This window comes from Phyllostomus discolor, chromosome 3 (genome assembly GCF_004126475.2).
Source record: "Phyllostomus discolor isolate MPI-MPIP mPhyDis1 chromosome 3, mPhyDis1.pri.v3, whole genome shotgun sequence".
Classification (NCBI taxonomy): Eukaryota; Metazoa; Chordata; class Mammalia; order Chiroptera; family Phyllostomidae; genus Phyllostomus; species Phyllostomus discolor.
Window position 1 is genome coordinate 167,182,465 of NC_040905.2, and position 22,918 is coordinate 167,205,382.

The 22,918-nt window shown below is 37.2% G+C and overlaps 1 protein-coding gene across 1 annotated transcript in view; it reads right to left on the reverse strand.

Moving 5' to 3' along the window:
- Nucleotides 1–1,454: 1,454 nt before the first annotated feature.
- The window catches only part of PTAR1 (protein prenyltransferase alpha subunit repeat containing 1), a 57,871-nt gene continuing 36,407 nt past the window's right edge, over nucleotides 1,455–22,918 (reverse strand). The window contains exons 4-7 of the mRNA XM_028515098.2: nucleotides 22,796–22,900; nucleotides 20,746–20,959; nucleotides 11,058–11,359; nucleotides 1,455–8,893 (exon numbers count right to left, since the gene is read on the reverse strand). Of these exons, the coding sequence (XP_028370899.1) occupies nucleotides 8,551–8,893; nucleotides 11,058–11,359; nucleotides 20,746–20,959; nucleotides 22,796–22,900 (964 nt within the window). The 3' untranslated portion in view covers nucleotides 1,455–8,550. The remainder of the gene's footprint in view (nucleotides 8,894–11,057; nucleotides 11,360–20,745; nucleotides 20,960–22,795; nucleotides 22,901–22,918) is intronic.

Below are 22,918 nucleotides of genomic sequence, written 5' to 3' on the forward strand. Positions count from 1 at the left end.
TTGAAGAAACAGGACAGAGTTTAGCGAACACAAAAAATGTGTTGTTGATAATGTACTGCTATAACTAGCACATCATGGTATTTTACATGGCATGGAATTTCTTCCTCCTTATATAATACTTGGCAAATTGAAACAGGTTAAACCTACTTCTAGACAAATTTAAAATGGAGACGAAGGGAAACGAGTGGATAGTTCTATTAGATACTTTTCTGAGTATACTAAATAATTTTTAAAGTACCATAATTTCATGCTTACCTCATTGACCATCTCCCAATTTAAAATAAAGTCATACTTTGTACTCTGTAAGTCTGCACTGTCCAATATAGCAGCTCTTAGCCACGTGTGGCCCTTTGAGCCTTGAAATGTAGCTAGTCAGAATTGAGATGCACTGTGAGTGCAAAATACACACTGAATTTTGAAGGAAATGAAGGTAAGATATGTCAATAATCTTGTATATTGATTACATACTGAAATAATATTTAATATACTGGACTAAATAAAATATATTATTATTATTAAAGTTAGTTTCACCTTTTTAAAAAATGTGGCTACCAGAAAATTAAAAATTATATATGTGGATCATGGTTATTTTTATTGGACAGAGCTGATATAGGTAATCTCTAATCATGGCATTAGCCTTAGAATCTAGCATCATGCTTCAAGCACAGCGCAGTACTAACTCCCAGGACACCATAGCACCCTCCGCACACACCTTACTGCAGAATCTATTTTTATTCTTCTGTAAGATATGCACTCCCTGCAGGGGTGTCCAACCCGCAGCATGTGGACCGCATGTGGCCCAGGATGGCTATGAATGCGGCCCAACACAAAATCATAAATTTACTTTACTTAAAACCTTTTTTTTTTTTTTTGCTCATCAGTTTTCGTTAGTGTTTGTGTATTTAATGTGTGGCCCAAGACAACTCTTCTTCCAGTGTGGCCCAGAGACACCAAGAGGCTGGACACCCCTGGATACAGTTTAAGTGTAAAAAGAATTCATAAAATATTTAACACTTAAAAATGTCAATTGGTATAGAGCTAAAGGAACTTCAAGGCAGACTGGTATGTGTGGGAAAATAGTTTTTCTTAAACAGCAGTGCAATCAGAGTGAATAGAATTAGTATCTTCAGTAAAATAAATTAGCCAAATGTACCTTGTGCCATAGATCTTATATATAACTTGTCCATTTAACCATGACCTGTAACAGGTCTTAAAACAATATTGAGTGCAACTTACTTAAATACGTTATTTAAGAAAATCTTTAAGCAATGTAAAATTAATGTGCATGGTGAATTCTAACAGCAGAATATTGCATTTGAGAACTTCCTTTAAAGTTTCTCAGTGTTAAAGTAACCAACTGCCTAGTGTTCAAGAGACTTGTATTTTAAAACATTCAGAAGCTACTGAAAAAAAATCATTGACCTTTTATTATTTTCTTCCCCTTTCTTTTTTTATAAATTAGTTTTTACAAGAGTGTATAAACATTTGGCTTACTTATAATACCTCAACTTTTATTCTGTCCAACTCAAAACCAAGTTGATCTAGTGCACATTCCATTATTCTGGGAACAACACACACCAAAATACAGCACTGACAGTGTCGCCTCAGTCAGAAGCCAGCATCACAGTCACACATTGGGAGCCTCTTTAGGAGCCAACACTGGATTACAATTGCACTCCACACTTTTCTCACAGCTCAGCTGGAATGTTTCATTGTTTAAAATCTGTTTCCAATTTCCACTGGAGCTTCAGAACATTCTAAAAATGCTCTGAAGGCCACAAATTCATAGATTCCGAATCTACCATATCATTCATTAAAAAAATTTCCCTTAAAGATGTTCTTTAAAAACGTTTAAGACATTGGAAACCAACCAAGATTCAGGGGGAAATAAATAGAACCTACCAGGTAAGAGTGGACATACCCACACAGAAACCGATCGCAGAAGACGACGGGAGTTCTCTCCCGAGTTCAGCAGCCTACTGAGACCCTTAGTTGCATCGACTAATGTGTCTTGCACAAAAAGACACTAAACTTTTCACATCTCCTATCTTCAGATCATGTTCTACATGAATAATATTTTTATTACATGTTACTAACTCCCACCTAAATAAGCCTGAAAATTCATGTCAAGTGATATCATTTTTCAACATACATTACTCTAAAAATAAACTCCTCGGGGAAGGATAACAGTCTCCTTTCTGAAAGCTCACTGTTATTCTGATGGTAGGTTAATAAATGACTATTACTGAGCACCTACTATGACTGTACTGAAGTCTACTCTCATTCTGTAACCAACATGAAAAAAATACCTGTTCCAAAGGCAAGATGACATCTGTGAGGGAGGATAGCATATGAGCACTTTTACTACAATGCTGTATGAGTCAACATCTGGACACGTAATATTGCTCATCCCTATGACATTAAAAATGACATTAAAAACCTCAGATTTATTATTGATAACTTTATAAAGATAAATAAACATCTGAAGAATGCTGCATAGTAGTTTGAGGAAAGTGACTGCCATACATAAAAACTTAAGGCTGCTTCCCTAAAGATATGGAAGAAAAGCCACTGATTTGTGCACAACAAAAGACTTAATATAGTTCACACAAATGTCTGATTAATTCAGGCATATGGGCACTTGTGTTAGGGTTCTAACTTTGCTTGAGGGGGTTGTTCTAATAAAAATTCCTTTAAGTAGGAGCACTTTAAGCAAACATGAAAATAAAATTCCTCAGATAAAATTATTTGTAAAACCACGCTATAAATTCAAGTTCCAAATCTCATTTAAGGTATAAACATATGGATGTATACACACACATATGCTTTAAAAGTATCTAAATTTCACTTACAATCTTTGCCTTTAATGTTTGTACCTGATTATGTACCTCATGCACTTTATTTCTCCTAAAACTAAGAATATGGGCAATGGTAAGAAGAAAGAGACAAGCTAGTTTTAATGTTCTAACCTTTAACAATTCTGAACTGTTGAATTCCTACAAGGTACGAAGCATCATGCAATACACTGAACACATACAGGGTCTGAACATAAAACACCCTCTTCAGGGAAACTGAAGTTTTAAGAAGCAAAATCATTGTCAGTTTGAAAACAGTAGTCATTTCCTCAACGGGATTTCCAAAAACTGAGAATGTCAACTGGAACACCCCCACCTCTGCCAAGTATGAAAAATAAGACGATACGGAAATTGAAGATGCGTGGAAGGGAACACTCACGACAAAGCCGTGGGGACTGAAGCAGCAGGATGAGCAACGAGGCAGTCACAAAGCATCTCCATGCTACTGCGCTGGTAGTGGTTTATAAAAAATACTATCTACACTAAAATTTTAAGAACTAGCAATATATTTAGTATATTTTTGCCTTTTTTTGCCACTGAATATAAAATTTTGTCCTAAATTGACTAAGTCTTCTACACCCTGAGGAATAATAACAAGACTAATTAAAGTAATGCCAGGGTTAGCTTTGTAGACCATATTATTGCCCCAAAGTACAAACTATTTATATACACATAAATAAATATTATATATACACATGTATATGTATATAATATTTATTCTTGGAAGCACAAGGTTTCTTGAGCAGACTAAGCTACTGCTCTCCCTTCTTCCCTCTCTTCTTGTTTTTAAAGCAAAGAGTTTGGTTTTACAGTGTTAACAGGACCTGCTGAGAATACAGAAGTCAAAGCTGGGAGCCCACGGCTCTCCCCCACCATAGATCCACAAGTGACACAACAGTTTGTGTCTCAACTATGAATATGACATATATTATTGGAATATATTATTCAACAGTCATCTGAGAAGCACTTTGGAATCCTTAGCTATTTTTATGAAATTACAATAAAAAATTACTTGCTATGTTGAAATATGGAACTCCCATCCTTCCCCCTTCCATACCCTAGTACATGAAATGCCAGATTTAAAATTTCATCTCAGTATTTGCTTCTTTCCCTCCAATATCTGAAAGGATAAAGGTCCCATTTGTTTTCCTTTTCAACTATTTTATGTAGCCTGGGCTTGGGAGGGAATTCTTAGAAGTCCTTCAAGTGAGGCAAAGGATTCATTCAGGACAACTGTATGACATTTTTTTTTAGGGCCGAGAGCCACGGTTTCCCTTTGAACACAGGCTGATGCTTAATTGTTCACATGCCATCCTTTAACTGTGATGCCTCCGACCCCCTAAAAGAACCAGTTCTCGGTAGAGTGCTTAAACATAACTAATGAAATGCAAACCAAACCATCCCACCTGCTCGTATTGTATCAGTATCTCATTAAAGGATAGAATACTCCACAGGAACCATGCCTGGTAATTGGAATAAATGAGTCACAATCGACTGTTTGATAACACTTCTGTCCTCTGTTTTCTACCTAAATATTAGACTTAAATATAATCTTGCTCCCCCCAAAAGTAAGAAAGGCACTCAAATTAACACAGTATGTATAGTTTTTTTTTTTTTTAAAGACACTGTGTGACATTAAGTACAATCCTCAGGGCTGATTTTTCTGGCTTACTGCCTTCATCACACTGAATTTGCCTAAGCTTTCCTGCACTGAGCACGTTACAGAGTACACTCAAGCACAGGGAGGCGGCAGCAAGCAAAGTGCCAGCTTTTGCAACAGTTCTATTTGAGAAATTTATTCAGAAGAACAAAAGGTTCAGTTGTTACAATGCTGTTCAAATTTTCTAGCATACTTTAAATGTTTAAAAGTTTTAAAACAGAATTTTCTAGTAACAAAAAACTATAAGCTTACAAAAGCTCTATGCAAAAAAGATCCTGTTACTTCCTTTGATAATTGAATCTTCAGCATCTTCTGTAATTCAAGGGAACTAAAGTTGAGAAAGATTATTGTACAAATGGGAGCTGCACTCCCAAACTGTATTTAGTCCTTGTGTCAGATACCACCTTGTACTATAATCACTAGACTGATAATTTGTTCTCAACAATATTAAAAGTTCTCGTTACACACACACACACGTGTGTCTCAACAAGCATGAATTGATATGACCTGAATATTTCTAAATGATACAAGAGTTACCAGCATATACACTTTCCTACCAAATGCCACGTAAAAATCCAAGAACTTTTGTTTCTACATCTTGTTACATAAGCCCTTATCTGAAGATTTAAGTGGCCTTTAGTGATAATGTGTATACATTTAATCTTATTAATAATGAAGCCTTTGATTTAAACTAGAACCGTATAATAGGAATAAGAAATATGACTGAAAGTCTACCAAAGTTTCCAAAAAGGTAGTAAAATGCTAAAACCTAGAAAAGAAAAAGGGGGACGCTAATAGGTATCAAATCCTTAAGTTTAAAACAAATGACTAACACAGGTTTAAGAGATATCTACAAGGTCCACAGTTCAAGTTTGGGAGGGGAAAAGGAGAAGTGCAAACTAACTATCCATCCACAGGTACAGATCAAATCTTTAAAATCAAAGAAGTTCTTCAGATGCCTCTAAGTGGCTCTGTCTATGTTGGTAAGATCTGTTCTTCAACATCGGAACAGAAAGTAGTGTTCTTAATGCCAGTGGGCTTCCTTAGTTCTATGAATTTTTTGTACATATTACAGTTAATTGATAATTACAGAGGTGTACTTATTAGGTGGAATTTAACAAGCTTAAACAAGGCAGTTACATACATGTAACAATTAGCTGATTCTATGTGCAGCAGGTCCACTGAAGTATCATGAGGCTACAACACATCATTCATTCACAATCCACTGCTCTAATCCATCAATTTCTCCATCATAGCTCACTCAATCCATCACTCATGATCAATCTTTCCCCTCTTCAGCCAATCATTTGTTAATTTAATATTGAACAAATCTTCACAAATGTGCAAAGTAGAATCTGGAAATACCATTATTACCAAAATAGTCACTAAAAAAAAGGTGGTGGGGCAGCGGCGGCGGGGAAGATACTGACAATCTTACTGCTTTTCTGCATGTCAGTGGTATTCACGATCCACAGGATGGTACTACGGCCTACCATCTTCCAGTGGAAGTGTGATGAAATGCGTGCAGCCTACAGCATCTTTTCTTTTAACAACAACATATCTATACAAAGTGAGAAGACTAACAAGTCCCTGAATGTAGACACATCCTTTCCACTCCATAAGCTCATTCAGTCAGTTATCGTGCTTTAGCTAGTAAGTTTAGGTGTAAAATATTTAGGAAAAAAGTATGGCCATATAGAGCAATACTAGGTTTTCTATGAATGAACACTTAAAAAATAAAAATGTTAGAAATAAAGTATTACAGAAAAGTCACATACAAACAGTACCCTTTGGATGTTTGTATTTTCTCTCCCTACTTAAAACTTCATTAGGAAGACAAGAGACCAAGATATTCAAGGACTGCATGGCTTCAGAAAGGGATGGGTTAGGAGCCTTAAAACAGACAAGACGGTTCACAAGATGAGTAAGATACTCTGTGGAAGGCATAAAAAGATGTGGAGCACTATCAAGTTGAGCCGATGATCCACAGGGTTTTGTCTATACTCATGTCCTGAACACTCGACCATCAAAAGCATAGGAAGCCCTAACACTTGGGATACTTAAAATGATGCTTGGAAAAAAGGTTAATACTGAGTGAGGCCAGAATTTGGCAACATGTGTTAGTGGGATGGGAAGAACATCCCATGTCTTCTCTGTGTAACTGCCCCCCAACCCCAGTAGGTGCTGAAGATCAAAAGCTAATGGTTATACCCATAGAGGTCTAGGTGGACCTTGAGGTATTTATCTGATTCGAAATATGCCTTGTACAAAAAGGGCCACGGAATTGTATCAATAATGGCAATTATTTTCTCACTAAAATACTGTAAAAGCCACAAAAGGGTACTTTTGCCCTTAAGAGATAAGAACAGCTTCTGTCTACAGAAGGCAAGCTGGACAATTTTTCTGGTGTTCTTAAGTCTCAACATTTTGCCACTCAACAAAATCATGATTCAGAAGTAAAGGACTTCCTCTTTTCCCTTATGGCAATGTGCCTCATTCAAGTCCAGGGTTTCCATAATGTTAAGACAGGAGAGGTCTGCCTGTCTCTTCACACTGTTAAGTGATCTAGCAAGTAAAAAGGAGAACAGGCAAAGCATGGTGGTCACACTTGTTTCTGCCACTATTACTCACTTTATAGACACAGGGCAAAAGACAGTTTCCATCATCGGGGGACTTTTAGAGGAGTTCACATTCACATTGTGTGTGCGTGTATGTATAATGAAGTGTGGAATTCATTAGAAATAGGGAGGAGAATGTCTTCAGAATATGTCCCTGAAATAAGACAGATAAAAAAAAAACAGACAAAAGTGAAAGTGACAAAAAATATGGAACCGATTGGAAAATTAAAAAGATGCAGAAATAAGAAATGCAGACCATTTATGAAGGGGGAAATATAATAGAAAATAGACATTACCGGACCTTTCCCCACCCCTGCCGCACCAACCTGAAAAAAACCAGCCCTTATGATTGAAAAGATACAGCTATAGGTGGATACTTTGGTATCTCATCCCTGATAAGTTTAGTAGCAAAGTTTTTAAATTGTTTTATTTTTTTAAATAAAGATCAAAGAACTAACCTTCAAAACTATTCTGTCTCCCTGGCTTTTGCCAGTAAACTCTTCATAAAAATTTTGTAGTTTATCCAGTGTATCCTCAATAACTTAAATTTTTTAAAAAGGAAAATTTTTATGGATACATTTCTATGCATATTTCTCCCATTTTTCATGGTAAAATGGAAGGAACATAAGTACTAATAACTAAAAATGGCATTCCAGGTTTCTTTAAAAAATTGATTTTTGTAAGCGCTGACTTGAATGTTTTTGGCATATACCAAATTTGAGGTAAAAACAATCTATCAAAACTAGTAATAAAAATAATTTCCCAGTACTGCAATTACATAAACTCTTAAAATCATTATTATTATTTTAAAATAACCATTTAAAAAATGGGTTACATTGGAAGCATTATTTTTATATAAATTTCAATACTTCTGCCTTTGGTTATCTTGGTCTGTAGCTTGAATAGAATATGCAAGAGAAAGAAATGGTTTATATTTTCACATACCCATCCATCTGGCCATTTGATTCTCAAAACAATCCGACTGAGTAATTTTGCATTTGTATTGTTTTTAAGCTCAACTACAACATAAATTCTAGTTTTAAAAAATTAATCTATCCAGCAATTGAACTGAGGTGGGTGGAGGTGTGTGTGAACCAACTAGGAGAACCAAATTGGGAGAAGCCTAGAAACAGCTCCCTTTGAAATTACAGAAGTGTAGAAGTGTAAAGGATGAGAAGTTACAAAGAAAAAAATTAAGACTCACTGTTTAGCAGGAAGAAACTACACAATTATTTTATCCCCAAAGGAATGCCAGTTCTTAACAAAATAAATACAATGAAAGTGTTTTTTTAGGGCTTTTAACCTAAAGATGAAGACTATATGGTTAGCTAACAACAGCAAACAATTCATGCACCTATGTAAATAAGAAAGGAAAGCAATATTGCACTAAAAGGGGAGCAGGAACAGTCCACCTCTTTCATTGACTCAATGTATCCAGCCATTTCCTATAGGCATTGGCAAACCTGGCCTGCTCTACGTTCCGGCAGGTGGACAACACTTGATCGATGAACCTATGTTCCATTTCCAGGCCTAGGGAATCTGGAGCTGGGGTCCGCTTCAGGCGCTTTGTTTCCTGGGAATAACCTTGTTTGCTAGAGTCACTCAATCCATCCACTTCCATTGCCTGAGCCGTGTGAGGGCCTGCTGGGTTGTGGTGCAAGTCACTAGAAGTGCCCCCAGGGCTGTCTGCAGGTGACAACTGGGCCACGTTGTGAGGAAACCTACCACTTAAGTGGTGCTGAAGGTAGAAAACATGCCGCCTGTGAAATAGGAGGGACAGTATAGAGAAAAGAAAGATCACATCACAAAGTCAAGCTTTTCAAGAAAAACAAAAAAAAGTTGGTTATTTTAAAACACACAGTACTCAGCTCACTGCTCCATGTGTAACCCAGTCATCTGGGAGAAGGAGGAAGAGTAGTTATGATAACATCTCTGGGTGTTTTGACAGCCTTACGAGCCCAGATTACTGGTTTGTTTATGAGAAAGGTTTTTAAATAGCATTGCCTGAGATGATGACAATCATTTGAAGTTCTTATTCTTTGTAAACTATAATATGAAACCAAAAATAGGTCTTGGCCACTCTCTGCTATAAATTAAAATACAAAACCAAAGCTCAACCTTGTTGATAATCCAAAAGACAAGTGATTCTGGGGGGAAAAAAAAGGGATTAACTAGTTTCTCTAGAAGCTTAGTCCATGACCTCTATCCAGTACTTTCTTTAATAAAAACAATCTCCTCCAGTTGGTCTTATTATCTGGAAACCATGAGAACTTCCCCCTAGATCAATCACTACATGCATTGGGAATGTGCCGGGCTCTTGGAGAAGTAGGAGCTACAGGATGCAGTTCCTATTCTTCTTCTACTGCCCTGAGAATCCTGTGGAGTTATTTGTTAAAAATGAAGATCCATGTGCCTAATCTACAAAAATTTGACTCAGCGGGGTGTACACCTACTATACACAATAAACTACACAGGTCCTAGGTTGTTATATCTCTTCATTCATATCAGTACCTCTAATCTCTTTAAAATGTAATATTATCCATTTTCCCACCATCTCCTGGTACACCCAGGGGTGTCCAACTCTCGGCCCAGGATGGCTAGTGATGTGGCCCAACACAAAATCATAAATTTACTTAAAACCTTGTTTTGGTTCATCAGTTTTCCTTAGTGTTTGTGCATTTAATTTGTGGCCCAAGACAACCCTTCTAGTGTGGCACAAATATGCCAAAAAGGGGGACACCCCTGGATAGAGAACATAACTTAAAGGACAGATAAACTCCCTAAGAGCCATGAGTCTGTAGTGGAAACTGGCATGTATAATACATAGGCCACTCCAACTATCTCTTCTCCCCACTCTCCCCCTAACTCCAATTATTTTTTAATGTTTCTGCTCCACTAATTTAGCTCTCTCTCAAACTCAAAAATATTTTTAATTCTTGGAGTCTACTAACAAGCTTAAATATGTAACAGCAACAAAAATTTGTAACACCAAAATGGCATATAAGTCAAGATATATCTTCTCTCTTGAAAATGGGAGTGTCTTGTTTTTAAGAGAAAAAAAATGCTGCATTTATGAAGGTGCCAAAGAGGGGAGATAGTCTTTTATCTTCTAACTATATGCAGACTGGAAAATGGGGGCAAATCTCAATTAACTTTAAAAATAATACAAATATTTTAAAAACCTACCTCCTACCTAGCATAGGCAAGTCTTTTGTCTACAAATAGAATCCCATGACCTGAATTAGAAACTGCATTTATAAAGATGAAGATGCTTCAAACTAGAATATGATCCAAAATAAACCAGAGGTTCCCATACCTGGACTTCATTTCAACATGAAAGTTACTTTACTCTCAAATGTGCTCCAAACTCAAGTTATGAGGTCATTACCCCTCTCTCAGAACTCCTTCCTAAAACCCCGTTACACTCCCAAAGTACACTTCACTTTAAAAAAATGTGTCAAGAGACTATATGTAATAAGTACTTGAAGAATAATAAAGCTTAACTATTCTCAGGTTCTAATGAATGGTCTGACTGTGCATCCAATATACCTGGTAGGACTTTTTCTTTGTTTTTAAAAAAGCAGGTGGCAGTGGTCCATTTCACATATGCTACATATCAGTATTTCCAAGGAAGGAGTCCAGAAACTTTTTTTTAGTTTGGAAGTAACATATTATTCTGTTGTGCACTCAAGGTTGAACATCACCACTCTAAGCTGTAAGCAAACATCTGTGTGAGAAACCTCTTACTGACAATGGTCATGAGAAGGATATGGTAGTTCGAACACCTCCATGTCACTGGGGCAAAGCTCCACAAGCAGATTACTGCATTTGCCCAAGCAGGCAGGAGTCAGATGCGAGCCCTTCTGTAGCGCTCACAAAGGCAGGCACAGTTTCATGCAGGAAATGAATTTTCCTTTCTCTTACCTATGACACCAAAGGGTTTCATGTCCTGGGTAGGAATCAATAAGATCAGTGCTGAATTCAACTTCTTCTTCTAGAAGATGGGGAATCTTTATCCTTGGTTCCTCTGCTGAAGCTGCTGCTTCTTCATCTTTTGGAAGGAGGGCTGGCTCACTTTTCAAAGGGTTTTGTTCCAATACAGAACTGTCTTTCACAGTTTGGTTAATCAAAGACTTTAGCAAAAACTGGCGGTAGTGAAATCCACTGTGGTCTGAAACATGCATGGATGCCCAGTGTTTAGTGGAAGACAGTTCATCAAGAAGAACCTTGTGGGAAGAAAAAACGGAGGTGAAAAGAAATTGCCAAAGGTTTTGCTTTCCCTATTAATGACTTGAATTTCTCCTTCATTTCCTTTTTTTTTTTTGACAACACCATTCCTAACATATTTTGTATACACTGCCTAACACAGTGGTGTCGCTTAGTAGAAGCTCAGTAAATGCTAGTTTCCCCATTCCTTTATAAGGTACAGATTTTTAAACACACACACACACACACACACACACATGCGTGCGTGCGCGCATGCCACACAATTTAAGTACTTCCCTGGATCTTGAGCAATCACATTCTGATGGGCACACACCAATAAAAAAGCCATTTTTTAAAAAATAATAATGAACATTAAAGTGTTCATTTACAAGTAATACTGATATTGAAAGGAAGATATAAATTAGGAGGTTGCTGTGATGTAAACTTTCTTTTACATTTAATGGACCTGTACTATACCTAACTTAATTATAACAATAGATTCAATGTAATGATTTGTTCTTCACTACAAGCACCAGGAGTGCAGAGACCATATCTGTTCTGTTCAATACTTAATTCTAACGGCTTAGTGCAGAAACATGATTCTTGAGTAATGGGAATTTTCTAGAGCACATGATTTTTACTATTCATTTCAACTCACTCAACATCAATGACAAACAGGTTTTTTGAAGGTAGATGAGACAAATTTCAGTAGTGAATTGTTTAAATCTTTGTAGTATCAATTCTGCAAACTAAACAATTTCAAATGGAATGATAAAAAGAAAAGCAGCATTTATGAAAAATTAAACTATTTAACAGTGTCTTGGACAGGTAGCAAACTCAAACTGTCATAGTGAAGGGTGTATTGAAGGCTTCCCACTTCTGTCAGGGGATTTTTAGACCAGCTAAGGAAAAAAAGACATACTTTTCAACAGTGAATACAGACCACACAATGCCAAAAGGTTCCTTTACCTGTCTTTCAAGACCCCAGAAAAATGACTTCTCCTGACCAAGATTCCCTCTCTACTCCTTTTTTCCTCCCTAGAAGGAATCTTTCCCTCTTTGAAACCTCCATACTTCTTGTGTGTTTCACCATATATAATATATTTTAGAATCTTCTGTGCATCTTTTCATCCCCACTGTACAAGTTCTTTAAGATATTGATTTGTTCCTAATTATGTGTCCATTACACTATACCCACTGCCATCAGAGTGGATGTGTAAGTGTTCTGTGACTGACTGAAATGTTTTATCTAGCCACGAAATGTTTTAAACATCTCCTTTAAATTCTTTATAAAGAGTTTACTCATAGCCACATAAATCTATTCTAGAGGCAACCTCTGGTGAGTCACAGAGAAATGAAAAACAGGACTGTTTATTTGATTTAAAAGGTGAGCAATAGCACCAGATAAACTTCTAGTTTAAAAAACCCTAAAACTAATTTTAAGGTTTTCTACATTTATGAAGAATTAAGTTGCGTGATATGTAAGCTATAATACAACAGATTTTAACTTTTGGTACAGTTTCTTTGAAAAGAATACATTTGTTTAAAAAGGAATTTATGCAACAAAAAACATTTAAATCATTTTACTGCATATTTCTACATATAAAAATTGTAATTTTGAAGCAATAAGAAGAGCAAATATATAAAAGGTTTCCAACAAAATCAATTTAATTCCTTTAAAAAACTTCTCTGACTTTTATAGGGCATTTTCTTACTAGAATAAAAAGGAATATAAATAGGGAATGACTAAAAAAAGACAATTACTTTTAAATGACCTTAAAGGCACAGTATGAAAGTAAGCTTACATGTAAGGTACTGACACAGTGAATGACCTCTGTATGATATACCTTAAACATCATTATTCTTTTCCAATGTTACAGATTTTTTAAAAAATTAGCGAATAAATAAATGACAAGAAAACTATAGAAGCATGGCTTCAAAACAGAAGGATAACAGGTTTAAAATGAAAGACTAATGAAAATGTTTGTTCTTATACACATATTACATCAGTCTTATAAACTTTTAAAAACATTTGGTTTTTAGAACATTGAGATACCACTTCACACTGGTCAGAATGGCCATCATAAACAAATCAACAAACAAGTGCTGGCAAGGTTGTGGAGAAAAGGGAACCCTAGTACATTGTTGGTGGGAATGCAGATTGATGCAGACACTGTGGAAAACAGTATGGAATTTCCTTAAAAAATAAAAATGGAACTGCCTTTGGACCCAGCAATTCCACAGCTGGGTTTATACCCTAAGAACCCTGAAACACCAATCCAAAAGAACCGATGCACCCCAATGTTCATAGCAGTGTTATTTATAACAGCCAAGTGCTGGAACCAACCTATGTGCCCAACAGCAAATGAGTGGATCAAAAAACTATGGTACATTTACACAATGGAATAATACTATGAAGCAGAAAGAAGGAAGGAACTCCTACCATTTGTGACAGTGTGGATGCTAAGTAAAGTGAGCCAGGTGGTAAAAGACAAATACCATATGATCTTGCCTATAAGTGGAACCTAATCAACAAAACAAACAAGTGAGCAAAATATAACCAGAGACATGGACACAAAGAACAAATGGACAGTGACCAGAGGGGAGGGAAGAGGGGAATAATGGGGGAAAGAAGGGGAACAGTTAAGGCAAGGAACAAGTATAAAGGACCTATGGACAAGGACAACCGGGGAGGGGAAAGAGGACTGAAAGTGGGAGTGGGTGTGGGAGCAGGAGAGAGTAACAAGAAAAATGGGCACAACTGTAGTTGAACAGTGATACAAAAAATTAAAACAAAATTTGGTTTTTTGAAAAAAAAAAAAAACAAAAAACAATAAAAATGAACTATTAAAAACAAAAATAAATAACATAGTTTCCAACAGTCAAAAAATCTGTTTTTTTCTTCTGACTATAAAAGTAATACAAAATAATTATTACAGAAAATTTAAAAAATATATAGAATTCCAGGCCCAGCCTGGGCAGGCACAGGGAGGGCAGACAGCATACTGAGCCTCCTCATCTTCCAGCCAAGATGCAGGCATAGGTAGACACACTGTGCCTCCTCACACAACCAAAAGAAGGACAACAAATTTAAAAACAAAAAACAACCAGAGCTGACAATAATCAAACTGTATGTAAGTACAACAACCAAGGAGTTAAAGAAACATTCATCCAGACTGGTAGGAGGAACAGAGACTGGCAGCCACCACTGACAGGAGGACTGGGCGGGTGAGGTGGCGGCTGGTGGAGCAGGCAGTCCCACATTTGGGTGCAGATAAACCGGGAGAAACAATTGGGGAGTGAAACAGACCCGCAACCCAGGGTTCCAGCTCGGAGAAATAAAGCTTCAAATCTCTGATTGAAAACACCTGTGAGGGCTGAAGCGGCAGCGGGAGAGACTCCCAGCCTCATGGGAGAGTTCGTTGGAGAGACCCACAGGGTCCTAGAACATACAAAAGCCCACCCACCTGGGAAATCAGCACCAGAAGGGCCCAATTTGCTGGTGGATAGTGGGAGAAGTGACTGAAAAACGGCAGAAAGTGGAGCAAGCAGCACTCTTGGACCCCACCCCCACAAACAGCATCACAATGCACATGGGTTGCCCCACCCTTCTGAACACCTAAGGTTCTACCCCTCACTATGTAACAGGTGCACCAAGACAAAAAAAAAATGGCCAAAGTGAAAGAACAGATCAAAGCTCCAGAAAAAATACAACTAAGTGACGAAGAGATAGCCAACCTATCAGATGCACAGTTTGAAACAGTGGTGATCAGGATGCTGACAGAATTGGTTGAATATGGTTGCAAATCAGATGAAAAAATGAAGGCTACGCTAAGTGAAATAAAGGAAAATGCACAGGGAACCAACAATGATGGGAAGTAAACTGGGATCCAAGTCAATGGTGTGGGCCAGAAGAAAGAAAAACAATCAATGAGAACAGAACGAAGAAACAGGAATTCCAAAAAGTGAGGAGAGGCTTAAGAACCTCAGGATGTCCAGGACATCCTTAAACATTCCAATATCCGAATCATAGGGGTGCCAGAAGGAGAAAAAGAAGAGCAAGAAATTGAAAACTTATTTGAACAAAGAATGAAAGAGAATTTCCCCAGTCTGGCAAAGGAAATAAGTCTATTCCAGGAAGTCCAGAAAGCTCAGAGAGTCCCCAATAAGTTGGACCCAAGGAGGAAAATACCAAGGTACATCATCATTACATTACCCAAGATTAAAATTAAGGAGAGAATCCTAGAAGCAGCAAGAGATAAGGAGACAGTAACCTACAAAGGAGTGCCCATCAGACTGTCAGCTGATTTCTCAAAAAGAGATCTTAACGGCAAGAAGGGCCTGGAAAGAAGTATTCCAAGTCATGAAAGACAAGGACCTACATCCAAGATTGCTCTATCCAGCAAAGCTTTCATTTAGAATGGAAGGGCTGATAAAGTGCTTCTCACATAAGGTCAGGTTAAAGGAGTTCATCATCGCCAAGCTCTTATTATATGAAATGTTAAAGGGACTTACCTAAGAAAAAGAAGATAAAAAATATGAACAGTAAAATGACAACTCACAGTTATTAACAACCAAACCTAAAACAAAGACAAAAACAAACTAAGCAAACAACCAGAACAGAAACAGAATCACAGAAATGGAGATCACATGGAGGGTTATCAGTGGGCAAGTGGGTAGGGAGAGGGGGGAAAAGGTACAGAAAGTGAGTAGCATAAATTGTAGGTAGAAGATAGACAGGGGGAGGTTAAGAATAGTATAGGAAATGTAGACGCCAAAGGACTTATATATATGACCCATGGACATGAACTAAAGGGGGGAATGTAGGTGGGAGGAGGGGTACACAGGGCAGGGGTAGTAAAGGGGAGAAAATGGGACAACTGTAACAGCATAATCAATAAAATATATTTAAAACATATACAGACATAAACAAGTAAAAAAATATTGCCCATGATAACCACTTTTAACATTCTAGCATATAAACAGTTTCTCAGCTGTTTTTTTAAGCATGCATGTGTACAGTTTACTTTTAACATAAATTGCCTGTTAGGCCTAATATTCTTTTATAAATTGCCTAATTTACTAGTTGTGATAGTGATTATTTTTCCTATGGGTTTTTAAGAGATCTTTATATATTAAGAGTATTATCTACCTTAAAAATACTTTTCTTACTGTATTACTGCATTTTTTTAAATTCCTTTTTTCTTTAGATGTTTTTATTCCATTTGGAGTTCATTTGGGTGTATCAGATTAAAATCTAATAATTATATTCTAAAGAGTCAATCAATCTTATCAGCATTACAAATTGAACGAAGAATGCTTTCTTCAATTATGTGAAATGTAGTATTTATCACTGATGAAATTTGCATATTTTATATATTAGGATTTGTTTTTTGGCTTTATATTCTCTTCCATTACTGTGTCCATTTTTTGAGCCAGTATCACAGTTTTAATTACTCTATAAACATTTGAATATATAGTGGTATTCAGATTTCCTTTCTTTCTTTTCAACAATTTCTTAGCTACTCTTGAATCTTTATTTTAAACACTTTTTTAAAAATCCTCTCATGTTCCAAAGAACATGTCCCACTGATTTTAGAGAGAGAGGAAGTGGGGTTGGGGAGGAGGAGGGAAGAGAGAGAGACAAACGTCCATCAGTTGCCTCCCGTACACACCCTGACGGGAGACTCAAACTTGCAAACCTTTTTGTGTACAGGACGACATTCCAACCAACTGAGCCACCCAGCCAGGGCTATTCTTTCTAATGAAACTTAAAATCAATTTTTGAAGTTGAACACAAACTGGTAGTTTTTACTGTCTTTGCAGAGTTGTGCAGCCATCACTACTATCTAATTTCAGAACATCTTCACCACTTCTATTCCTATTAGGAGTGCCCTAATTTCCCTTCCCCTGCCCCTTCCCCCCAGCATCTGGCATCCAATATTCTGCTTTGCCTCTTCTGAATATATCATATAAATGGAATTGTATGATACGTGGTCTTTTGAAAGTTTCATCCATGTTATAGGATGTATCGGGACTCCATCCCTTGTTGATGGCTAAATAATATTCCATTTATGGCTGCATCACATTTTGTTTATCCATTTCTCAGAGATTGGACATCTGGATTGTTACTTTTGGTTATTATGAATAATGAATGCTATGGACATTTCTTGTACATGTTTTGGTTATAAAAATGTTTCCAATTATTCTGGGTATATGCCTAGGAGTAGAATTGCAGGGCCATATACGATAATTCTATTTAATTTTTTGAGGAAACTCCAAATTGTTTTCCACATTGGCTACACCATTTCACATTCCTACCAGCAGATTATAAAGGTTTCATTTTCTCTATATCCTTGCTAACACTTGTTATTGTCTTTTTTTTTTCTTCCTGTTTTCTATATTCTATCCATCCTAGTTGTTTGTGAAGTAGTATCACACTGTGGTTTTGGTTTGTCTTTCTTTAATGGTTGATGATGTTGAACATCTTTTCATGTCTTTACTGTACATTTGTATATCAACTTTTAAATGGCTAGTAATAATCATCTCTGCTCATCTGTGAGTCTTCCCTTTCAACCCACCCTAAAAACCGAGACTATTTTAAAATTTACTTAATTATATGTTTACTTAAACACACAAACATCACAGGGAATATACAACAGAAAATCAAAACCTCTCATAACTCCACTTTATAGACTGACAAACATTTAGTCTCCAACCATTTTTTTTTTGAGCAGGAAACTAACACATGCCTATTACAGACAACAGAAGAAAATATATCCATAACGGCATTGTGTGTATCTACAGTGTCTGTTGAACACTTACAATATGCCAGGTACTGTTCTAAACACTTTAAAACCACATTCAATCCTAATAAATATATTAAGAAAATATATATTATTTTATATCCTTATCGTATAATGAACTTTTTTCTTTAAATAATCTTCCAAAGTATGATTTATCTTAAAAAACAAAATATTCCCATATACGTGTGTGTATGTATGTGTATATCTATATATTTTGTTGCTATTGTTTTTGAGCTGCTCTAGGCTACTGGTACTTTTATGACGACTACTTTCTCTAATAGACAAAACATAGCAGGACATGATCTCCTAGCCTGGCTCAATGGCTTACAAAAGCAGAAAGGTGATTTTGCAAATCCAGCACTCTTCATTGAGTGAGACACTACTACAGCAGTGAGAACAGGAAAAGCACAGAGTCTCCATAAAGGCAGGGCAAGCTGACAACACATGAGCCTAGGACTGACAGCTGAGGAGTGGACCCAGGCAGCTGAGTTAACACACCACTAACGAATTCTCATCTTCAATATCAGATGGTTTCAAGTAACTAATAAGTTCACCTTGGCCCCAAGTTCCTGATTTTGTGGGAATGCCACTGGAAAAGGTTCATATCAATGCAGGAAAGCTTCCAAAAACTAACTACTCAGCTCACGTGGACTTGGCCTTCCTCTTTATCCTCAATTGTCCTCAACCCCCACATACTACAAGCTGTGGAGCTGAGATGACTGGCTCTAAGCACTCAACAGCCCACCTCAACCCATTGGATAACTTGTATTCATTCCTCTAGACTCCCAACAGTAGCATTCCTCCCTGTGACAGCTGCTCCAATGAGCCCAGCCTGGATGAGGAGCAATTTCTGTGCTACCACTGTACCTTGGGCTTCCCTCAGTGTCTGTAAATGTCACACTGCTTTGTAACTGTTGGGGTATCTGCTTCCTCCACTAGATTTTCAATTTGTTTAGAGCAAGCTCTTTGTCTTTATGTCACACTCAACGTACAGGACAGTATCTGGAAATGTCAGGGTTTTGTACATTTTCATGAGCAAACTGCAGTGAGTGGACTTAGCAAACTGGTAGCCACTTTCACCTAAATTTCTATCTATGGGGGGAAACAAAGAAAGAAACTAAAATTTAGTGAGCCTCTGCTATTAGGTGTCCAGTACTTTATACACATTAAGTAATTCTCATAATAATCCACTGAGGCATAAAGTAGAGCCCCCATTTTAGAGATGAAAACATTAAAGCCTTATTTCCACAAATAGCTAGGAGGGTCAAAATCTGAACCCAGGTCAATGTACGGTACATAATTCTGTCTTAGCTCTTTATAGTTCAATAGGTGCCCTCCCTCCTGAAACACAGAGCCGTGTACACTGGAAGGGAAGCACTACTCTCCTAGAATTGCTGGCTTAAAATCTTCTTGAAGGGAAAACTCTCCTATTTCTCTTGGAGCGATCCCTGGCTAGGAAAAGAGAGAGGAGAGGGAACCTACGACAAGAGATGCATAAAAAAGGGGATAGAGAGCAAAAATTAAAGAGTAGTTTCTCCATTAATCAAAGCATTTTGACCCCTCTGAATAGTTTCAGGTCTAGGAAACTTTTAGGAAAGTACCCTAATGGCACTGATACCGTAAAAAGGGGAGAAAAAAATAGAAAAGCTATAGTATGTAAGAAAGAGCATGAAGATTCCTGGTTCTCATTCTATGAATACTAAGTGATGCCAACTGTGGCTAAGTCTAAGCCATTAAAATTCCCTAGTAACTTCAATTTCTTCATTTCTAAATTGAAAGGATTAGATTGTAACAGTTTCCAACCTGGTTTTACATCCAAATAATACTCTTAGCTTGTGAAAATTACTGATCTCCAAATCCTACCCTAATCCCAATTTAGTAAGCGTAGGGAGGGTCTTAGGAATCCTCAGGATTTTTATAGACTCAGCCAAGTTTGGGAATACCTGGGTGAAATCTTATTCCCTCCCCAAGAGAGACTGTGGAAAGGCAGCCAACTGATTCAGTACAGTTAAGTCACATAACCAAAGACTACCAAGAAAAAGCAGTTTCAGTCCTGCCTGGTGTGGCTCAGTGGACTGAATGCTGGCCAGCAAACCAAAGGGTCGCTGGTTCGATTCCCAGTCCCAGTCAGGGCACATGCCTGCTTGCGGGCCAGGTCCCCAGCAGGGGGCACACAAGAGGCAACCACACATTGATATTTCTCTCCCTCTCCTCCTTCCCTTCCCCTCTCTCCAAAAATAAATGAACAGAATCTTTTTTTTTTTTAAGAAAACAGTTTCAATTCTGTAATGCTTCATAACCTTTCCTGTTTCAGGACAAAATGGGTTACACTCAGTCTTCCTTATTACTTATACCTGCCTTTGTTCTACCAATGCATTAGTCTTAAGAGTGACAAGATATGCTGGTGAGGAACACACCTTTTTTAATTGCCAGGTACTCTCAGGAAGTATCAGCTGTCATGAGCCTGTCTAGGCTGCTGGGCTGCCATTAGTTCCTCTACTTTCCTCCTTTAAAGTTCCTCTGAGGAAGAACTACTACCATTAGATTTAACTACTCCATTAGACATGGAGGTTGCTAGGGAGATGGAGTAACAGCCCCACCTTGACATCCAGCTTGGCCAGGTGCTGTAAAACCCAGATGCGATGAGACCAGGCATTATAGTTGCTTGGGTATCTCCCTGCTGCTTCACCACAGACCTCCATCTCTTCTTGTATTAGTCGCTGTGTCCTTTCTGTAGGAACTGATCCCAAGTTTCCTTTGGTCACAAAGGAAGGCAAGCAGGTTTCCTGAATGAGCTGTTGTAGCACCCATCGTCTGTTAAGGTAGCATGTGGGAATGAGAATGAGGAAATAACATAAACCAGAGAGAAAAAGCAGAGTGTTTTTTTGTTCCTAATTTAACTTCCGTTCACAGATACAGCAAAATAATACTCGTCTATAAGCCCTTGTTTTTGAGGGGAGGGGATTGTTGATTTTGTTTTTGAAGATATATAACTTTAGCAGCATGGATTGGGGTGGGGGGAGGAAAAACCGAAAAGAAACCCTAAAAACACTACAATTTGTCAAAAAAAGAGAAGAATGCCATCAGTTCCCAAATGGCAACTCCAAAACTCCACTGGGCCAAGAAATGTAAAGGCAACTGGCGTGTGCGTGCATGTGCATGCGTGTGTGCATGCGTGTGTGCAGGTGCGCTTTAGTGGTGGTGATGGGGGTGCAGAGAGTATAATTAATGGCTAGTAAATACTAGTAGAAGGATCATGGTTCATGTCGTTAATTATATTCTAATGCCTCACCCTATGTGTATTTGTTTGCAAACTAGAAGCTGCATTATGACAGCTTTCATTAAGCAAAATTTCCATATTATTGTATAGTATCTGGAAGGAAACAAATACAATATCATTAGTAATACTATCAAGATTTTAAAATGTCTATCCATACATTTTCCCCTTGTCTAAGACTTTCATTAGCATACATTTAAATGAAGTTCAGTGAAGTGTCTCTAACCACTTAATGTCTTTAGTTTTAAACATTTTCTCATAAGAAAGTATTCTTTTTGATTAAAAATTTCCAATCTAAAAGTACAAGAAATTTAGTAGGAAAACCCATTTTGTCATTTGCAGATAACAGAAGTATTTCACTCAAAAAAAGCTTGCACTATAAAATATTAGATAAGCCAACAGACTGACAGATGCATGTTTAAAAATTCCCTTTCCCTGCCCCCACCTATTTCTAGACCTCTCCATACACAATCAACTACCTCTCTGAAGTTGGGTATCACAGTTTCTACCAAGAAAGAAAATACAACTGATTAGATTGTTTGGAGGTAGCTGATTTGCAATGCTAGCCAAAGGCAAGATTACAGCTAAGATACCTTGATACTTTAAGATCCTAAAAGTGCTCAGGATTTAAGTAAAGTTTTAAATGGCTTAACAATTGAGAACAGACTTCTTCAGAGGATTTCCCCACTGACCCCACACACCGTTATCATTTCAGTCAATACAGTGGTTATGCAGAGTCTAAAGAGAAAGACCGCAGATAGCCAGCATGTTGAGAAGAGTTCTTCTGTGCACTTTGGCTATCTGCCTCAGGCTTTTAACCTAAAAATATTCTTTGTGTTTATGGTCTTAGCAATTTTATCTCACTCTATACACAATTAATTTCAGCTGCACTTATTTTCCTTATTTGGTTATCTTTCCTTATAACCACAATCACCACCACCACCATTTTTTACCAAGAGCACAACTGAATGAATTATAAAACTCAAGTTGCTCATGATATTTGAATATCTAAATGCAATCTCCATGACTCCATCAGATAGTTAATAACAGTGGCTAAAATTTATTCCATATTTAACATGTGCCAGGCACTGTGGTAGTGTTTACATGTATCATCTTATATAAATTCAGGTATTAACTCTGAGATAGGTGTAATTACTATTTATTTCCATTTCACAAATAAGAAACCTGAGGCTTGAAGAGGTTAAATCATTTCCGAAGACCACAGAGGTAGCAAGTGATGGTATCAAGATTTAAATGCAACCTGACATTAAAATTCATACGCTGATGAAATATGTGACCTGGCTTCAAGTGAATTCTGTGTTTTCTCCAGCCATTCTAAGTCCTAAGAAGCCTATGGTGTAAATTAACCACACCTGTGAATCCATGTTTCTGGACTCTTTGGAAACTTAGTTAAGGCCAATTTTCCCAGATGTAAATCCTTAATTGGATTTAAAGTGCCAGAAAGGATCAGCTCTTTTCTGTAAAATAAAAATAAA